Source organism: Triticum dicoccoides, chromosome 5B (assembly GCF_002162155.2).
Source record: "Triticum dicoccoides isolate Atlit2015 ecotype Zavitan chromosome 5B, WEW_v2.0, whole genome shotgun sequence".
Classification (NCBI taxonomy): Eukaryota; Viridiplantae; Streptophyta; class Magnoliopsida; order Poales; family Poaceae; genus Triticum; species Triticum dicoccoides.
Window position 1 is genome coordinate 714260953 of NC_041389.1, and position 20215 is coordinate 714281167.

At 45.0% G+C, this 20215-nt stretch overlaps 1 protein-coding gene across 1 annotated transcript; it reads right to left on the reverse strand.

Moving 5' to 3' along the window:
* Window positions 1-1217: 1217 nt before the first annotated feature.
* Window positions 1218-6174, reverse strand: LOC119306826 (probable peptide/nitrate transporter At3g43790). Its single transcript, XM_037582947.1, has 17 exons — window positions 5977-6174; window positions 5064-5104; window positions 4869-4929; window positions 4647-4749; window positions 4455-4557; window positions 4316-4369; window positions 4175-4237; window positions 3654-3703; window positions 3490-3565; window positions 3206-3415; window positions 2947-3034; window positions 2768-2853; window positions 2553-2681; window positions 2152-2196; window positions 1984-2072; window positions 1837-1880; window positions 1218-1315 (listed from the first exon to the last, which is right to left on the reverse strand). The coding sequence occupies exons 1-17, from the start codon at window positions 6143-6145 to the stop codon at window positions 1218-1220; spliced, it is 1509 nt and encodes a 502-aa protein (XP_037438844.1). The 5' UTR covers window positions 6146-6174.
* Window positions 6175-20215: the final 14041 nt, after the last annotated feature.

The following is a 20215-nucleotide window of genomic DNA, read 5'->3' on the forward strand; positions in this document are numbered from 1 at the left end:
GGCTCACATAAATGAGGCTTCATCATTAGGCAATGGAGAGGTCTTACAATTGATGTTAATGTGAGGAGTAGGGATTGACATGCAATGGATGCACTAGAGCTATAAGTGTATGAAAGCTCTCATAATGCAGATAACTGGGTGTGCATCCTACTTGCTTGCGCATGAAGACCTCGAGTATTTGAGGAAGCTCATCATCGGAATATACAAACCAAGTTCTACAATGTAAAGATCCTACTAGCATAATCATGAAGTATATAAAAACTCTATATATGAAGTACATGGTGCTATTCTGAAGCACAAGTGCGGAAAAAGGATGGTAGTGTGCCCCTTCTCTCTTTTTCTCTTATTTTTTCTTCTGCTTTTCTGTGAGAGCTCGTTTTGGCCTCTTTTTATTGGAGTCATGAACCCCATTGTAACCGACTTCAAGGTGTTAGAATAACTCCTTAGGATTAACATGATATGATCTTAATACCCGATTATGACACTTAAATACAGCGGAAGACTGAGTACTGACTGGAATCATGTCAATCCATTAGGGGTGGCCCATGGCTACACCTTTGAGTGGTACGTAACCTGTGGCTGCACCTTTGGGTCTCCAGTAATGAAGAGATAGCCGTTGAAGATGTGCTACAGCAGGGAGATGTAGCAAATGTAAGGGATGCCCCCGGCACTGACCGTGTTGTGGCCAGCGATGGTAGATGGCCTTGTGATCCCTTTAGCTTCCCATTTTTAGGATCGGTAGTTTGTATTTTTTGGATGCCTTACCTATACGTGATGGCCATCTCATACAGGAACGAGTTCCTCATTTTATATGTGGGGTGGTAGGGAACAAAGACCGTGACCAATATATTGCTACAAGTCAGATTATGGTGCGTGCGCCGGGTTAACGGCTCCACCTTTTATCTCGTTCAGTTACGATCTAAGATCAATATTCCGACACTAGGTACCATATGGAACTCTTCTGATCAACAATCAATAAAATCATTCTTGATCTTCTTACCAGAAAAAAATTATCCTAAGCTAAAGAATCTTGTGCCTAGGAGTTTTACTAAAAAAGGAAAGATATAACATCACATCTAATAACAAGAAAGAAAATATGAAAAATATTCGTGACACAAAACTGAAGTCACGTAGTTTTTGACTAACTGCTACAATCTGTGGTAGTGCCCCTAATTTTAATTTACTAGACTAGATACATGTAGATAACTGAGGGCTCATCATTTAGTCACACTTGGCATAGAGAATAATGGTTTGAACGACAGCGAGAGCCCGATTACTGACACCATGTTCAACATCAAGAACAAGATATGATCACCTGCATATCGGATGATGAAAAATAAGTATATACTTTGATAATATGAACATGTTTCCATTGAAGTTAAAGCAAAGCTAGCATGGGTTGGACGAGTGGGTTGGCCCTAGCATTCTAAAGGTCCTAGTGCGAATGAGGTGCCATGGATCAAACAACTATAGTAGAGTAACATAAATAGTTTCATTGTCATATTTATGCCATAAAAGTTATAAACATGAAAAATATTTTTAATTATAAAATAAAGTATTAATACACCATGTATATGCGATACATGATGCAAATAATTTTTATAAATACATGTACTCAACCATAAATTAGTATTAAATATATACAACATGGTGTAGTTCACGGAGGGGCAAATGCGCACTTTCCGCCCCATAATAGTGCTGATATTATGTTTCAAAAATCATATTTATTTTATTTAGGTATATAGATGTATTGTGATCGTATTTGAGATCGTCCCTAGGCCGCCGCTCCTTTTGCCGTGACCTAGGGCCAGCCCTAGGGATGAGCAATGTGCTTACCTGGTAAGAACAAACCAGTTATATTCTTCTGAGCCCATGAAAACCTGCAAAAAAGGCAATAGATTAGTGAACTATGAAGCACACTAGCAGCCAAGTAAAAACTTAGGGCAATTCATACTCACAAAACAAAAGAAACAATGCACTTACAAAATTCCTGCTGCTGCTGGAGCTACAGCTTTAAAGACGGACATCAGAGTCACAGAGATACCGTTGGCAACACCCCTTTGTTCTTGTACCTGTACATGTTTTCATCAAAAACTTTTAAACATAGCAAAAAAGACTCAAAGAAAATGCAGAGAGACAGGTGATACATACCACCGCTGTGTTTTGTAGAATGTTACACGCAATAGTAATCGTAGCCTGTTCCATTTTAGATGATACATTAGATATTTGAATTTTCTATAAAAAAAACACTATCTATGGAGCTTGTTTTCTCCCAGGATACTAAATTTTTAATTTTATTTCATTTGCACAAGTGGTGGTCAAACATGGTTTCTCTAGACCACCCAAAAACCTTCATCAACATAATTATAAATTTTTAATGGAAAATTTTATTTTTCTTCCGGCCTCTACACCAAGACGATAAAAATGTTCATATAGGATGGTTACTAATGTAAGCAGCGATGTGTAACTTTTTTATTAGATGAGTTATACAGTTTTTGCTAAATGGTTGATGAACACCCTAACTTGTATTTTTTCTCTTTAAACAAAGCAACAAAAGAATATGCTAGACTTTCCGCAAACATATTCTTCAGAAGCGAAGCCATGATGATGAGTACTTTGAGCTCCACACCATATAGACTGCACATGAATGGGTACGTTGCAAGCAGAAGTATAGATAATACCTGAAAAAATAAACTTGCATTTAGTATTATGCAATATATTCATCATATTAAATAACTATTTGACATTAAATGGTATTCTCACATACCGCTGCAGAACGGAATGGCTTGATTAACCCAGCATACTTGGCAAGGAGTGGGTAAATCACAAGTTGATACACCAAAACACCAAAACCTACAAGATCAAACAAAAACGACATACGTTAAAGGGAGTAAAAAATTAGTGTTACATGTAGTACGTAATGGAGGGATCATATTATGAAAATACCCGAGATAGCTAGCACAATGCCTACATCCTGAGTTGTCAAACTCAGTCCTCGATATCTTCTACTGCTTACAGCCCAGAGTGAAAATATCTAACGATGAAATTGACAAAACACGTGCAAACTTGATTTAGTTTGTTATTAATAAAACCTGCTTTTGTTCCTAATCTGATTGTTCCCTATAGTATAGATAAGACTAATACATGCATCTTTTTGTACTAAAATGTTACCGAATCTGTTTTACATACATGAATATAGATTTACCTCGAGATAAGCTGTATCATGAAGAGAGAAGATACAATAGAGTGTTATTCCTGACATCAACTGCCTGTTCTTTAGCAGGCTCATTGTAGATGACATTCTGCCAGGTCCAAATTGTTGAGCTTTCCCATCTTCTAAGGTCAAATCAGCAACATGTGCGCTCATTGTGTCAATAGCTTCTATTTTTTCATCATGGAACATGTGCAGAGTTTCCTAAAAATATTTTATTCAATTATAGGAATTCAAGGGATATAAAATAATCATAGGGAGATTTTGGGGGGCAATACCGGAAGCCAAATGCATGCAACACATGCTCCTGCCGCTAGACCCGATATGACGATGCAAGGGAGGAAATATGGATACCTATAATTATATGTAGTTTGAAAGGTTTATCTTATATTCCCAATGATGCAAAATTAATATCATTGAAACAGTGTGAGTAATAACTTACCTTCCAAATATGGATTCTTCAGAGAAAATATTTGGGTACTTCTTTGCAGGCTGATACAGTATAGAGAATACACAATGTTAGCGAAAATACATTCAAAAATAGGAACAATAATCACTCTCCAAAGGGACATGTTATGTTCATCCTACGAACAAAAGTTCTACTTATTACTTTTAACGGTTAAAATAAAAATGTATGGAAATTCCCTCAGAATAAAGCTTTACTAAACTTTCAGTGGGACGCCACGATAGAAAAGTTCTTGCTATTGGTCCAGTCTTTCATTTTTCCATCAATTAGTAGATGATACATTTTTCTCAAGCTCTACACCATGGTTACATATAATTACGGTGACTTAATGAGTAACTGCAGTAATAGCTTTGTTGGACTACTATATACAACATCTTTTCCACGCACTTGGAAGTAACTTGCCCTTAGTTTGGTAAAATGGTTAAAAATACAATGTTTGTTCTTAAAGGTCGGTTTTGTATTTCTTTAACTCTACATCAAAGTTGATTTATTCTCACTTGTGCAAGAAATCCTCCAATGGCTGGCCCAATAATAAGAGCTATTGCTCGCGAAGATGTAACCTGCGGCATAACGCTAAACATGACTAATAGCTAGTAACCGAATCTGAAACACTAAACATAAAGATGAATTGTTCTTACCAGAGAAATTCCTAGAGCTTGATGCTCTTTTCTGCAGACTTCTGAGGCATAGGCCTACGGAATGCAAGCACAATTGTTGGGTTTTCAATAACTAAGTACTTTTTAATTCATCTAGTCACTTGTACAGTAGAAAATTTACCTTGATTGGTCCTAATATACCACAGAGTAACCCAAGTAGCCCCCTAGTAACAATTGCCATCCAGTAAGTCGTGCTAAGGCCGAAGAGGGTGTTAAATACAATGCTGAAAAGGAAGATGCATAATAGGGTTTACTTTGATTTAGTTGAATGGGGTACAAAATATGTTTTGACATGCAACCGTATTTGCCATACATTGAGAGGATACTAATCACAATGCAAGGCTTCCTCCCATATTTGTCAGCAAACATGCCCCATGGCACAGCACTAATGGTTCTTCCAAGGAAATATGCAGCCCCTTAATACACATAGTATACAGTCAGTAACTCAATGTACTAATGGTACTTCATTGTAGTACTTTTCCCCGTATTTTCCCAATAAATTGGCAAACGGTCAGAGGGAACAATTAATCCTCACCGACAAAACCAGCATAGAACCCGATGTCTTGTTGTTGCTTTGCGACTTTCAAGTCCCTAATCTGTTGCATCATAACAAAGGTGAACACATAATTAATCACCATCCAGTATGTAATAATTCATCAAAGCAAACAATAACTTGCGTGCACAGAATCAGAATATATCGACGCCCAAGTTTTGCAACATCTCTACATACCATGAAGTATAGGTAGGGAAATAGTGACTGGATCGGCAGCGCTGGAAAGATAACATACCAGGTGTTAGTTAGCAATCGCTAAATTTAATAAGATAACATACCGTGGCGACGAGTCTTTGTTTGACCAAAGTTGAAAGAAAAATATATCAACATTCACAACACAAGATCAGTAGCATTAGGGAAGTGTACTTTTGTATTTCGTTTATACATCCTGCATAATACTATACCACTAATCCCACAAAAATAAAATAAAAAAAATACTACGCCCACTAGTCCTGCATAGGGAGGATGCTTCATGCATGGCCTGGCCGTTGCCCACGTGAGTACGAGTAGAGTAAGCACCCACCCGAACTGACTCGTCGCCACGGTGTCGTCCATGCCATACAGTGCGATACGACGTACCTACCCACCTTCCTCCTCCCCGCCGCGTCCCCAGGCTCCTGGCTGCGGTCGCTGTCAGCTAGGAATTGAATTGATGAGCCGAGAGAGACACCTACCGGAGCCGCCGTACGTCGTCTACTGCTCCCTCTGTTCGAAAAAATTTATCCCTCAAATGCTATATACATCCATTTAAAAAACAAGTTTGGGACAAAATTTTTCAAACGGATGGGTATATGGGAAGCATGTACAAATGGATAGACCACTGATGTTTGTCATGCTATTTCCGCTTGTGGAGTACTCCCTTCATCCGAAAATACTTGTCATCAAAATTAATAAAAAGAGATGTATCTAGAACTAAAATACGTTTAAATATATTTTATTTTATCCATTTTGATGACAAGTATTTCCAGACGGAGGGAGTAGTTGCTATAATATCAACATACTACGATTGCTTTGAAAAGCATGTCCAACTAGCTAGATGAGAAACATTTACAACTCATCAAAAAAGAAACACAGGTGAGGACTCACTCACCGGCGCAGAGGCAGATGACCCAGACGTAGAAGAAGTTGAGGTAGGGGACGCCGGCGTTGGTCTTGTTGATCTGGTCCAGCCTGCACCCGGGGCACCCCTCCTTGCACACCCTCCTCTCCCTAGGCAGCAATGGCGCCGCCCCCGCCTCCTTCCTCTCGCCGGCGGCCATTTCCCTCTCTGTACTGAGCAGGACGAATAAATAAAACTCGGGTTTGGTGGAATGGCTAGCTAGACTGCTGCTGCTCTTTTTCTAGTGTTGTGAAGCGGGGCGTACGGGGAGGAGGGCAGCTGGCTTTTGTAGACGGGTGGTGTGACGTGTGCCGGGTTCGGTTCGCTCCGTGTGTGGTTTGGGGCTTCCAGCTTCCAGGGACGCTGCCACGAGTTTTCCAACCTCCATCGGTCTCAGATCCATTTCCGCATCACCTTTCAATATTCATTGCCCCACTGCCCTGAACCATGCATACCTAGCCATGCATTGAGGTTTGCTGTCGACCGTGGTTGCCTAAGGGCAACTCCACGCACGATCTCAATAAGATGTTTGTTTTGTCCAGATTTCGTTCGTTTGGAAAAGAAAACGAACACGTCCATCCGCTTGCGGTCGTGCGGTGTGGTGCGCCCAACCGGGCCGTCCTATCCCAAATTTTCCGTGTAGTTGGACTTGAATTTTGACCCAAAATAAACTCAAATAAACGTTGCAAATAATATTAATATAAACATCTACACATCCTCACGTTCACATTAGCCAACTTCAACATAGTTCTTAATTAAACGTAAACTTAAAAGAAATAAAAATGAAATTAGATAAGGTCCGTCGTCAGTTGCCCTCATCCTCAGTAGTCGCCGTCCTACTCGTTGTCGTCGCCAGTGAGGTCAACGTATGGAGGTGGCTGCCAGAGGTGGGCTGGCGGCCCCTGCCAGACGGAGGTGCCTGCACCATCTCCTCCCGTGGCTCCTGCTCCTGCTCTTGTGACCGCGGCGACGTGGGTGACCATGCCCCGACACCCACCTCGTTGGCCATCACCGGCGCCATGGACGACCAGCTCCACCACTGCCGCAAACAATGTGTGGGTTCCACATAGCGGCGGGCGGCTCCTCCAGCACCTCCTCCTTGACGGCCATGTCCAGCCCAGGGATGGCGACGTCACCGGCCACAGAGAGGGCCAAATGGGTTTCCATGCCCTCCCATTAGCACTCGTCATGGGTGTTCATGGAGTCCTCCATGACCCGCCTCACGAGCTCCACAGCCTCCTCCTCCTCGGTCATGGGCGGTGGTGGTGGTGAGGACCGGGACGGAGATGGCGTCGTCGTGACACCACGCACACGCCTACGTCCGCTCGTTTGGGGCGGGCTGTCAGCACGAGTAGGGGCGAGCGGCGCGGTCTCAGAGGACGATCGGCAAAAAATGATTACCGCCGCAGGTCTTGCTCGTAGCATAGCCACGTGTCCCACAACGGTGAATCAACAGTGTACCTCCTATCGTAGAGCAGATCCGGTGGTAGGCGGGCATGGCGTCAATCGATCTCCTTGCCGGGGGCGCGGCCGCTCACCGACACTGGTGGTATTGGCACGCGATCCGCGGGGAGATGCCAATTGTTGGGGAGGTGGGCATCTCCCCATGGCGGGGGCATCGCCGTCTCCAAATAGCGGCGACAGATGTCGGCGCCGACATACGGGCATCTGCGCTGTGGGGCGGCCGGCGGCGCGATGCAGCGGCGACCAGAGGAGCAGCTGGCCTCATGGTCGTGCTTCCCCTTGCCGACCCAATGCCAGCTCATGGCGCTGGTGATGTGGTGGTACAGGGGATGCACCGGTGGCTAGGGTTTGCTCGCCCGTCTCGGTGCTCCAGGAGGTAGCTGGGCTCGGAAGTGGAAGCGTTGGACCGGCTGGTCCACGGCTTCCGCATTAAGAAGGACGACGACCGAGGCAGCTGGGTGGCTGGCAGCCGGGGCCCGCCGCGCGTGCGCAATAATTTTGGGTAGTGGAGATAGACCGCCACCGTCCTCGAAGCGGACGAGAAGCAAACGCGCTCCTGTCCGTTCGTTGTTCGTGTGGACGTAAACCAGAAGCAATTTTACTCTGAGAATGGGACGGGCCAGAGGCGAAGCAGATAGAATTTGCTCATGCGGCCGCGCATTGGGCCGTGGCGTCTGTCCATTTGTGCTCATACGGACACTCGCGGACCAGCGTGTTGGAGTTGCCCTAATTGCCGGATTGCTACCTCCAAGAAATTTAGTCAGATTAAGATGGCTCAAAAATCCGCGTTCGCTCATCTCAGACGGTTTACTAAATTAATCGTCGTGAGGTTTTTTCTTTTCTTTTGAGGAACGTCGTGAGGTATTGTATGTACCTAGATCGGGAAAGGGTTCTTGTCTTGGATGCTCACTAATTACGGTCAGCACGATTAGCGCACGACATGATTACAAGCTGCACCACTAAAAAAATAAAGCAATCAGATGGTGTGCCTGACTTGTCGTGTGTGAATACTTGTCCTCGATCGCGCAGCGTGTGCATCGCGTGTGCATATTTAATTTGCCCCTCCGCTCTCCTTCAGTTGAATTTTCTGCTCTCGTTTTCTAGGATCAACTCTACTGGACGTAACAAACATGAAACCAACTAAAACTCACCCACTCAAGTTACTTTTCAGTCCCTAACATCTTAACTTTTGCTCATAACTCAAACTCAAAAGTATTTCGTTTATATAAATAAAAGAATATGTGCTCTGTGGCACTTGAATTATTGAGCAACTAACTTCTTTAGCTTTCTATAAATAGTAAGATAATTATCATAAATTCTAATTCCTATGGGTCAAATGTACTACAGAGAGGTCCCTGGCCCTTCCAGAAACTTTTGCATTTGAGCCGCTCCTCCCCTTTTTTACTTTTTGGACCAGCTTTCAGTTTGTACAACAAGTACTAGCGAGAGGGATGCTTTTGCACTGAAAGTTTGCACAAAGACTCTCCTTAGTACGAGATCCAAGCCCTACAAATTAAAGTTCACAACCAGAACGGCAGAACCCCAGTACATTTCTTTGTGCACACTACAAACACCTTTTACCCAGGAGCTTCTAGAAGATCCAGTTCGCAACCCACGTCACACTGCCCAGCTGCAGCCACACACACTCCCAGTGCACCATCCCTAACTACCTGACAAACATGTCATAGAGAATTTTTTATTTGGCCCTTTCTTAAAATCTACTTTCCTTTTTAGCCCAAAATTTTGTTGACACTCAAACTTCATTTTGCTCCCTCAATGATATTTCAGTATATTTTTGTCACTCACGGTGTTAAATGTGAGGTGGAACGACCATTTTGCCCGTAGTGCACTATGTGACCGTCCCTGATATTTATTTCCTTAGCCAAATTGATACGTGCATACAAAAAAGCCGTAGAAAACATCTGCAGAACTTGTATTATCATATCTATATCATTAGAATATTGTTTAGTTTATCACGTTCCAAAGTATTACACATACTACTAAATCTTCTAACTAACACACATTTAGAACTAGCACGGTATGTATACTATCCAAGCAAGCAGTACACTGCGTGCAAGCTGCTATACAGCACGCGCACCGGCAGGCAAACGAGGACGACAACGCTTACTGCTGGCCTGGACACCGGCAGTCATCGCTGCTGGTCGTCCGGCTGTGGCAACTACCTCTGCCTCCTCTCTCGCATGACAAGTTGTATGCACCGCAAAAATAGTTTCTCTGATCTATTTTTCTGTCATCGAGTTTACGTACGACAGTTTCCATCCAGAAAGCCGTCCGATGCCATTAAGAGACAGTCGATCTAATCGATCCAACTGAAGCAAGCCCAGGCAATCACATTCACATGTATTTTTTATTATTTTTTTGAAAAAAAAGGCTTATCCCCGGCCTCTGCATCTGAAAGATGCATGCGGATCACATTCAAGTGTACGTGCACAGACTTGTGCTACTGCTAGACTGCTAGGAAAATAATCAAGCTCCAGGTGCAAGAATCAATCAACCTGCCTGTTTGCTTGATTAAGTCTAGCTTTGCACGTACCAATAGTGGATTTGTTCTAGTGATCTAAAACCAACACGGAGGCCGAGGATGCGTCACCCTCCGCACCCCATCTGCAGTAACTACATTGACTCGGGGTTAGGAACCGGGGAGAGAAGTATGGTCATAGTGTTTTCTTTCGTTTCACAAGTCAGCTAAAGTAGGGGTAAAAAAGACTTTTCAGGTATGGTGTTAGTGGCTAAAACTAACGGAAATGTCACTAGGGAACACAATGAAGTTTCGGTGTCAAAATGGGAGGAATTTTTTTGTTAGGGCCAAAAAGGAAAGCAGATTTTAAGAAAGGATCAAATAAGAAATTCTCTCGACAATATTAGTTAGGTAAGCCCGTGGCCACCCAGGATGCAACTGCCTCAATGACCATGGGAATGGCATGCCAGAGCGCGCGCTTTGAAACGTGCCCGGCCCCAGGCCAAGCGCCTGACGCCCAGCCGCGCGTCGCCGGCGCCCCTGCCACGCACAACGCTTCCCTTGCACGCCCGAGCCCCTCCCTGGAACCTGCCAGGGCCCCCACCCCCTCCCCCGAGCGTGGCCGTGGCCAAAGCCACTGTGCGCCCATGCGCCTACGCCGTGGCGACGCGCTAGGCAGGCCTAGAAAGCTTGGCCACTTCCTCTAGACCACCACGACACAACCTAGCCCCCGGCGGGAGATAGGCACAGACCAGTGCAGACCCTGCTGGCTGCCAATTTAAAACGCGGCAGCGCCATGGCCCTGGCAGCCCCACCGGGACTATAAAATATGCTCCGCACGACCTCTTCTCGCCGAACGTCCTCCACTCCCACCCCTCGACCTCACGCACACGATGAGCCCAATCTTAGCAGCCCCTAGCGCGTGAATCAAGCCGAGCTCCACCGCTCAGCCATCACTGCCGGCAACCTGCACCACTCCACCCAGGCCCAGCCACGGCCACCATTTGAACCCCCTTGCTCTATTGACCCAAATGCCCAATGCTAGCTTACCCAAACCCCACTCTTCGCCGGAGATCACCGTGTTGGAAATATGCCCTAGAGGCAATAATAAAGGCAATAATAAAAGTATTATTATTATATTTCCTTGTTCATGATAATTGTCTTTTATTCATGCTATAATTGTATTATTTGGAAATCGTAATACACGTGTGAATACATAGACCACAATATGTCCCTAGTGAGCCTCTAGTTGACTAGCTCGTTGATCAACAGATAGTCATGGTTTCCTGACTATGGACATTGGATGTCGTTGATAACGGGATCACATCATTAGGAGAATGATGTGATGGACAAGACCCAATCCTAAGCATAGCACAAGATCGTGTAGTTCGTTTTGCTAGAGCTTTTCCAATGTCAAGTATCTCTTCCTTAGACCATGAGATCGGGTAACTCCCGGATACCGTAGGAGTGCTTTGGGTGTATCAAACGTCACAACGTAACTGGGTGACTATAAAGGTGCATTACAGGTATCTCCGAAAGTGTCTGTTGGGTTGACACGGATCGAGACTGGGATTTGTCACTCCGTATGACGGAGAGGTATCACTGGGCCCACTCGGTAGTGCATCATCATAATGAGCTCAAAGTGACCAAGTGTTTGGTCACGGGATCATGCGTTACGGTACGAGTAAAGTGACTTGCCGGTAACGAGATTGAACGAGGTATTGGGATACCACGATCGAATCTCGGGCAAGTAAAATACCGATTGACAAAGGGAATTGTATACGGGGTTGTTTGAATCCTCGACATCGTGGTTCATCCGATGAGATCATCGAGGAGCATGTGGGAGCCAACATGGGTATCCAGATCCCGTTGTTTGTTATTGCCCGAGAGCCATCTCGGTCATGTCTGCATGTCTCCCGAACCCGTAGGGTCTACACACTTAAGGTTCGGTGACGCTAGGGTTGTATGAATATGAGTATGCAGCAAACCGAATGTTGTTCGGAGTCCCGGATGAGATCCCGGACGTCAGGAGGAGTTCCGGAATGGTCCGGAGGTAAAGATTTATATATGGGAAGTCTTATTTTGGTCACTGGAAAAGTTTCGGGCATTATCGGTATTGTACCAGGAGTGCCGAAAGGGGTCCGGGGGTCCACCAGGGGGTCCACCTGCCCCGGGGGGGCACATGGGCTGTAGGGGGTGCGCCTTGGCCTATATGGGCCAAGGGCACCAGCCCCAAGAGGCCCATGCGCCTAGAGATAAAGGAGAGGGAAGAGTCCAAAGAGGGGAAGGCACCTCCGAGGTGCCTTGGGGAGGATGGACTCCTCCCCCCCCCCCACTTGGCCGCACCCCTTCCTTGGAGGAAGGGGCAAGGCTGCGCCCTCCCCCTCTCTCTTGCACCTATATAAAGGGAGGGGAGGGAGGGGCAGCAGCACCCAAAAAAGCCTAGGCGCCTCCCTCCTCCCTGCAACACCTCCTCCTCCTCCCGTAGTTGTTTAGCGAAGCCCTGCCGGAGTTCTGCTGCATCCACCACCACGCCGTCGTGCTGCTGGATCATCATCAACCTCTCCTTTCCCCTTGCTGGATCAAGAAGGAGGAGACGTCATCCGCTCCGTACGTGTGTTGAACGTGGAGGTGTTGTCCGTTCAGCACTAGGTCATCGATGATCTGAATCACAGCGAGTACGACTCCATCATCCCCGTTCCATTGAACGCTTCCGCACGCGATCTACAAGTGGTATGTAGATGCAATCACTCTCCCATGACTCGTTGCTAGATGAACTCATAGATGGATCTTGGTGAAACCGTAGGAAAAATTTTAATTTTCTGCAACGTTCCCCAACACACCGAAGCTCGATGACGCCGCCGCCAGAGAGGAAGGAAACGACGCCGTCCGGCCACATCTGGAGAAGCTGCGGGTACAAGGAGGATCGCCGGAGAACTACCGTTCCAGTGATCCAACTCATGCTCGCCCCCAAGCCATCATTTCGCCGGTGAGCCCTCGCCGGAGCTCCACCGTGCCTCGGCCAGTGTTTTAAAGGAAAAACTGACAGACGGGCCTCACCCGTCAATGACTCCCTCCACTACCAAACCAATGCGTAAGTGGAGGAAATACGCCTCCGACGTGGCCGCTCGGTAGGTTTTTCTGTTTATTGTTTAAACTGAATCTTAATTGTTTTGTTTACTGAACTTTGACCAGTAATAACTCTCAAACGATAAGTCCAAATGAGATGATTCTTTTTGCATAATTTTCCTTATGTTTTTCTCTTCCAGGTGGCAAAGTTTAAGATTAGGGTTTCTGGGCTTAGAAAAAATCTCCTAGAAAATCTCAAATTTTGGAAATTCACTTGGTTGGCAGGATGATTGTTTAGGTTGGCCTGTAAACTGAATGACCTGGGTAGCAGGGGTTGGGACAAATAAATTGGATTTAGAAATTCAGATACATTTGTGAGTTCACCCCATATGCTTGTGATATCCAATGTCAAGTAGCAGGAGCCCTATTTTCTGTTTGTTCTAGGCAGCAGCACCCAAAAAAGCCTAGGCGCCTCCCTCCTCCCTGCAACACCTCCTCCTCCTCCCGTAGTTGCTTAGCGAAGCCCTGCCGGAGTTCTGCTGCATCCACCACCACGCCGTCGTGCTGCTGGATCATCATCAACCTCTCCTTTCCCCTTGCTGGATCAAGAAGGAGGAGACGTCATCCGCTTCATACATGTGTTGAACGCGGAGGTGCTGTCCGTTCAGCACTAGGTCATCGGTGATCTGAATCACGGCGAGTACGACTCCATCATCCCCGTTCCATTGAACGCTTCCGCACGCGATCTACAAGTGGTATGTAGATGCAATCACTCTCCCATGACTCGTTGCTAGATGAACTCATAGATGGATCTTGGTGAAACCGTAGGAAAAATTTTAATTTTCTGCAACGTTCCTCAACAGTGGCATCATGAGCTAGGTCTATGCGTAGTTCTCTATTGCACGAGTAGAACACAATTTGTTGTGGGCGTAGATGTTGTCAACTTTCTTGCCGCTACTAGTCTTATCTTGCTTCAGCGGTATTGTGGGATGAAGCGGCCCGGACCGACCTTACACGTACGCTTACGTGAGACTGGTTCCACCGACTGACATGCACTAGTTGCGTAAGGTGGCTAGCGGGTGTCTGTCTCTCCCACTTTAGTTGGAGCGGATTCGATGAAAAGGGTCCTTATGAAGGGTAAATAGAAGTTGACAAGTCACGTTGTGGCTTTCACGTAGGTAAGAAAACGTTCTTGCTAGAACCCTATTGCAGCCATGTAAAACTTGCAACAACAATTAGAGGACGTCTAACTTGTTTTTGCAGCAAGTGTTTTGTGATATGATATGGCCAAAGTTGTGATGAATGATGAATGATATATGTGATGTATGAGATCATGTTCTTGTAATAGGAATCACGACTTGCATATCGATGAGTATGACAACCGGCAGGAGCCATAGGAGTTGTCTTTATTTTTTGTATGACCAGCGTGTCATTGAAGAACGCCATGTAAATTACTTTACTTATTTGCTAAACGTGTTAGCCATAGAAGTAGAAGTAGTCGTTGGCGTGACAACTTCATGAAGACACGATGATGGAGATCATGATGATGGAGATCATGGTGTCATGCCGGTGACAGGATGATCATGGAGCCCCGAAGATGGAGATCAAAGGAGCTATATGATATTGGCCATATCATGTCACTACTATATAATTGCATGTGATGTTTATTATGTTTATGCATCTTGTTTACTTAGAACGACGGTAGTAAATAAGATGATCCCTCATAACAATTTCAAGAAAGTGTTCTCCCTAACTGTGCACCGTTGCTAAAGTTCATCGTTTCGAAGCACCACGTAATGATCGGGTGTGATAGATCCTTACGTTCACATACAACGGGTGTAAGACAGTTTTACGCATGCAATACACTTAGGTTAACTTGACGAGCCTAGCATGTACAGACATGGCCTCGGAACACAAGAGACCGAAAGGTCGAACATGAGTCGTATGGAAGATACGATCAACATGGAGATGTTCACCGACGATGAGTAGTCCGTCTCACGTGATGATCGGACACGGCCTAGTCGACTCGGATCATGTAACACTTAGATGACTAGAGGGATGTCAAATCTGAGTGGGAGTTCATTAAATAATTTGATTAGATGAACTTTATTATCATGAACAATAGTCTAAAATCTTTGCAAAATGTCTTGTAGATCAAATGGCCAACGCACATGTCACCATGAACTTCAACGCGTTCCTAGAGAAAACCAAGCTGAAAGATGATGGCAACAACTATTCGGACTGGGTCCGGAACCTGAGGATTATCCTCATAGCTGCCAAGAAACAATATGTCCTAGAAGCACCGCTAGGTGAAGCACCCATCCCAGAGAACCAAGACGTTATGAACGCTTGGCAGTCTCGTGCTGATGATTACTCCCTCATTCAGTGCGGCATGCTTTACAGCTTAGAACCGGGGCTCCAAAAGCGTTTTGAGCAACACGGAGCATATGAGATGTTCGAGGAGCTGAAACTAGTTTTCCAAGCTCATGCCCGGGTCAAGAGATATGAAGTCTCCGACAAGTTCTACAGTTGTAAGATGGAGGAAAATAGTTCTGTCAGTGAGCACATACTCAAAATATCTGGGTTGCACAACCGCTTGTCCCAGCTGGACATCAACCTCCCGGACGAGGCGGTCATTGACAGAATCCTTCAGTCGCTCCCACCGAGCTACAAGAGCTTTGTGATGAACTACAATATGCAGGGGATGGTGAAAACTATTCCTGAAGTATTTTCAATGCTGAAGTCAGCAGAGGTAGAAATCAAGAAGGAACATCAAGTGTTGATGGTCAATAAAACCACTAAGTTCAAGAAGGGCAAGGGTAAGAAGAACTTCAAGAAGGACGGCAAGGATGTTGCCGCACCCGGTAAGCCAGTTGCCGGGAAGAAGTCAAAGAATGGACCCAAGCTTGAGACTGAATGCTTTTATTGCAAAGGGAAGGGTCACTGGAAGCAGAACTGCCCCAAATACTTAGCAGACAAGAAGGCCGGCAACACTAAAGGTATATTTGATATACATGTAATTGATGTGTACCTTACCAGTACTCGTAGTAACTCCTGGGTATTTGATACCGGTGTCGTTGCTCATATATGTAACTCACAGCAGGGGCTGCGGAATAAACGGAGACTAGCGAAGGACGAGGTGACGATGCGCGTCGGGAATGGTTCCAAGGTCGATGTGATCGCCATCGGCACACTACCTCTACATTTACCTACGGGATTAGTTTTAAACCTTAATAATTGTTATTTAGTGCCAATTTTGAGCATGAACATTGTATCAGGATCTCGTTTAATACGAGATGGCTACTCATTTAAATCCGAGAATAATGGTTGTTCTATTTATATGAGAGAAATGTTTTATGGTCATGCTCCGATGGTCAATGGTTTATTCTTAATGAATCTCGAACGTAATGTTACACATATTCATAGTGTGAATACCAAAAGATGTAAAGTTGATAACGATAGTCCCACATACTTGTGGTACTGCCGCCTTGGTCACATTGGTGTCAAGCGCATGAAGAAGCTCCATGCTGATGGACTTTTAGAGTCTCTCGATTATGAATCATTTGACACATGTGAACCATGTCTCATGGGCAAAATGACCAAGACCCCGTTCTCCGGAACAATGGAGCGAGCAACCAACTTATTGGAAATCATACATACCGATGTGTGCGGTCCAATGAGTGTTGAGGCTCGCGGAGGATATCGTTATGCTCTCACTCTCACTGATGACTTGAGTAGATATGGGTATGTCTACTTGATGAAACACAAGTCTGAGACCTTTGAAAAGTTCAAGGAATTTCAGAATGAAGTAGAGAATCAACGTGACCGAAAGATAAAATTCTTACGATCAGATCGTGGAGGAGAATATTTAAGTCGCGAATTCGGTACACACTTAAGGAAATGTGGAATAGTTTCACAACTCACGCCGCCTGGAACACCTCAGCGTAACGGTGTGTCCGAACGTTGTAATCGCACTCTATTGGATATGGTGCGATCTATGATATCTCTTACTGATTTACCACTATCATTTTGGGGATACGCTCTAAAGACAGCTACATTCACTTTAAATAGGGCACCGTCTAAATCCGTTGAGACAACACCGTATGAATTATTGTTTGGGAAGAAACCTAAGTTGTCGTTTCTAAAAGTTTGGGGATGCGATGCTTATGTCAAGAAACTTCAACCTGAAAAGCTCGAACCAAAGTCGGAAAAATGCGTCTTCATAGGATACCCTAAGGAAACCATTGGGTATACCTTCTACCTTAGATCCGAAGGCAAGATCTTTGTTGCCAAGAACGGATCCTTTCTGGAAAAAGAGTTTCTCTCGAAAGGAGTAAGTGGGAGGAAAGTAGAACTCGATGAAGTACTACCTCTTGAACCGGAAAGTAGTGCAGCTCAGGAAAATGTTCCTGTGATGCCTACACCGACTGGAGAGGAAATTAATGATGATGATCAAGGTACTTCGGATCAAGTTGCTACTGAACTTCATAGGTCCACTAGGACACGTTCCGCACCAGAGTGGTACGGCAACCCTGTCTTGGAAATCATGTTGTTAGACAACGGTGAACCTTCGAACTATGAAGAAGCGATGGCGGGCCCAGATTCCAACAAATGGCTTGAAGCCATGCAATCCGAGATAGGATCCATGTATGAAAACAAAGTATGGACTTTGACAGACTTGCCCGATGATCGGCGAGCGATAGAAAACAAATGGATCTTTAAGAAGAAGACGGACGCGGATGGTAATGTTACCATCTATAAAGCTCGACTTGTCGCTAAGGGTTATCGACAAGTTCAAGGGATTGACTACGATGAGACTTTCTCTCCCGTAGCGAAGCTTAAGTCCGTCCGAATCATGTTAGCAATTGCCGCATACTATGATTATGAGATATGGCAGATGGACGTCAAAACGGCATTCCTTAACGGTTATCTTAAGGAAGAGCTGTATATGATGCAGCCGGAAGGTTTTGTCGATCCTAAGAATGCTAACAAGGTATGCAAGCTCCAGTGATCCATTTATGGGCTGGTGCAAACATCTCGGAGTTGGAACATTCGCTTTGATGAGATGATCAAAGCGTTTGGGTTTATGCAGACATATGGAGAAGCCTGCGTTTACAAGAAAGTGAGTGGGAGCTCTGTAGCATTTCTCATATTATATGTAGATGACATACTTTTGATGGGAAATGATATAGAACTTTTGGACAGCATTAAGGCCTACTTGAATAAGAGTTTTTCAATGAAGGACCTTGGAGAAGTTGCTTACATATTAGGCATCAAAATCTATAGGGATAGATCGAGACGCCTCATAGGTCTTTCACAAAGCACATACCTTGATAAGATTTTGAAGAAGTTCAAAATGGATCATTCCAAGAAAGGGTTCTTGCCTGTTTTGTGTGAAATTGAGCTCAGCTTAATGCCCGACCACGGCAAAAGATAAAGAAGAGATGAGTGTCATCCCCTATGCCTCAGCCATAGGATCTATTATGTATGCCATGCTGTGTACGAGACCTGATGTAAACCTTGCCGTAAGTTTGGTAGGAAGGTACCAAAGTAATCCCGGCAAGGAACACTGGACAGCGGTCAAGAATATCCTGAAGTACCTGAAAAGGACAAAGGAAATGTTTCTCGTTTATGGACGTGACGAAGAGCTCATCGTAAAGGGTTACGTCGATGCTAGCTTCGACACAGATCTGGATGACTCAAAGTCACAAACCGGATACGTGTATATGTTGAATGGTGGAGCAGTAAGCTGGTGCAGCTGCAAGCAGAGCGTCGTGGCGGGATCTACATGTGAAGCGGAGTACATGGCAGCCTCGGAGACAGCGCATGAAGCAATTTGGGTGAAGGAGTTCATCACCGACCTAGGAGTCATACCCAATGCGTCGGAGCCGATCAAACTCTTCTGTGATAACACTGGAGCTATTGCACTTGCCAAGGAGCCCAGGTTTCACAAGAAGACCAGGCACATCAAGCGTCGCTTCAACTCCATTCGTGAAAATGTTCAAGATGGGGACATAGAAATTTGCAAAGTGCATACGGATCTGAATATCGCAGATCCGTTGACTAAACCTCTTCCGCGAGCAAAACCTGATCAACACCAGAACTCTATGGGTGTTCGATTCATCACAATGTAACTAGATTATTGACTCTAGTGCAAGTGGGAGACTGTTGGAAATATGCCCTAGAGGCAATAATAAAAGTATTATTATTATATTTCCTTGTTCATGATAATTGTCTTTTATTCATGCTATAATTGTATTATTCGGAAATCGTAATACACATGTCAATACATAGACCACAATATGTCCCTAGTGAGCCTCTAGTTGACTAGCTCGTTGATCAACAGATAGTCATGGTTTCCTGACTATGGACATTGGATGTCGTTGATAACGGGATCACATCATTAGGAGAATGATGTGATGGACAAGACCCAATCCTAAGCATAGCACAAGATCGTGTAGTTCGTTTTGCTAGAGCTTTTCCAATGTCAAGTATCTCTTCCTTAGACCATGAGATCGTGTAACTCCCAGATACCGTAGGAGTGCTTTGGGTGTACCAAACGTCACAACGTAACTGGGTGACTATAAAGGTGCATTACAGGTATCTCCGAAAGTGTCTGTTGGGTTGACACGGATCGAGACTGGGATTTGTCACTCCGTATGATGGAGAGGTATCACTGGGCCCACTCGGTAGTGCATCATCATAATGATCTCAAAGTGACCAAGTGTTTGGTCACGGGATCATGCATTACGGTACGAGTAAAGTGACTTGCCGGTAAGGAGATTGAACGAGGTATTGGGATACCGACGATCGAATCTCGGGCAAGTAAAATACCGATTGACAAAGGGAATTGTATACGGGGTTGTTTGAATCCTCGACATCGTGGTTCATCCGATGAGATCATCGAGGAGCATGTGGGAGCCAACATGGGTATCTAGATCCCGCTGTTTGTTATTGCCCGAGAGCCGTCTCGGTCATGTCTGCATGTCTCCCGAACCCGTAGGGTCTACACACTTAAGGTTCGGTGACGCTAGGGTTGTATGAATATGAGTATGCAGCAAACCGAATGTTGTTCGGAGTCCCGGATGAGATCCCGGACGTCACGAGAAGTTCCGGAATGGTCCGGAGGTAAAGATTTATATATGGGAAGTCTTATTTTGCTCACCGGAAAAGTTTCGGGCATTATCGGTATTGTACCGGGAGTGCCGAAAGGGGCCC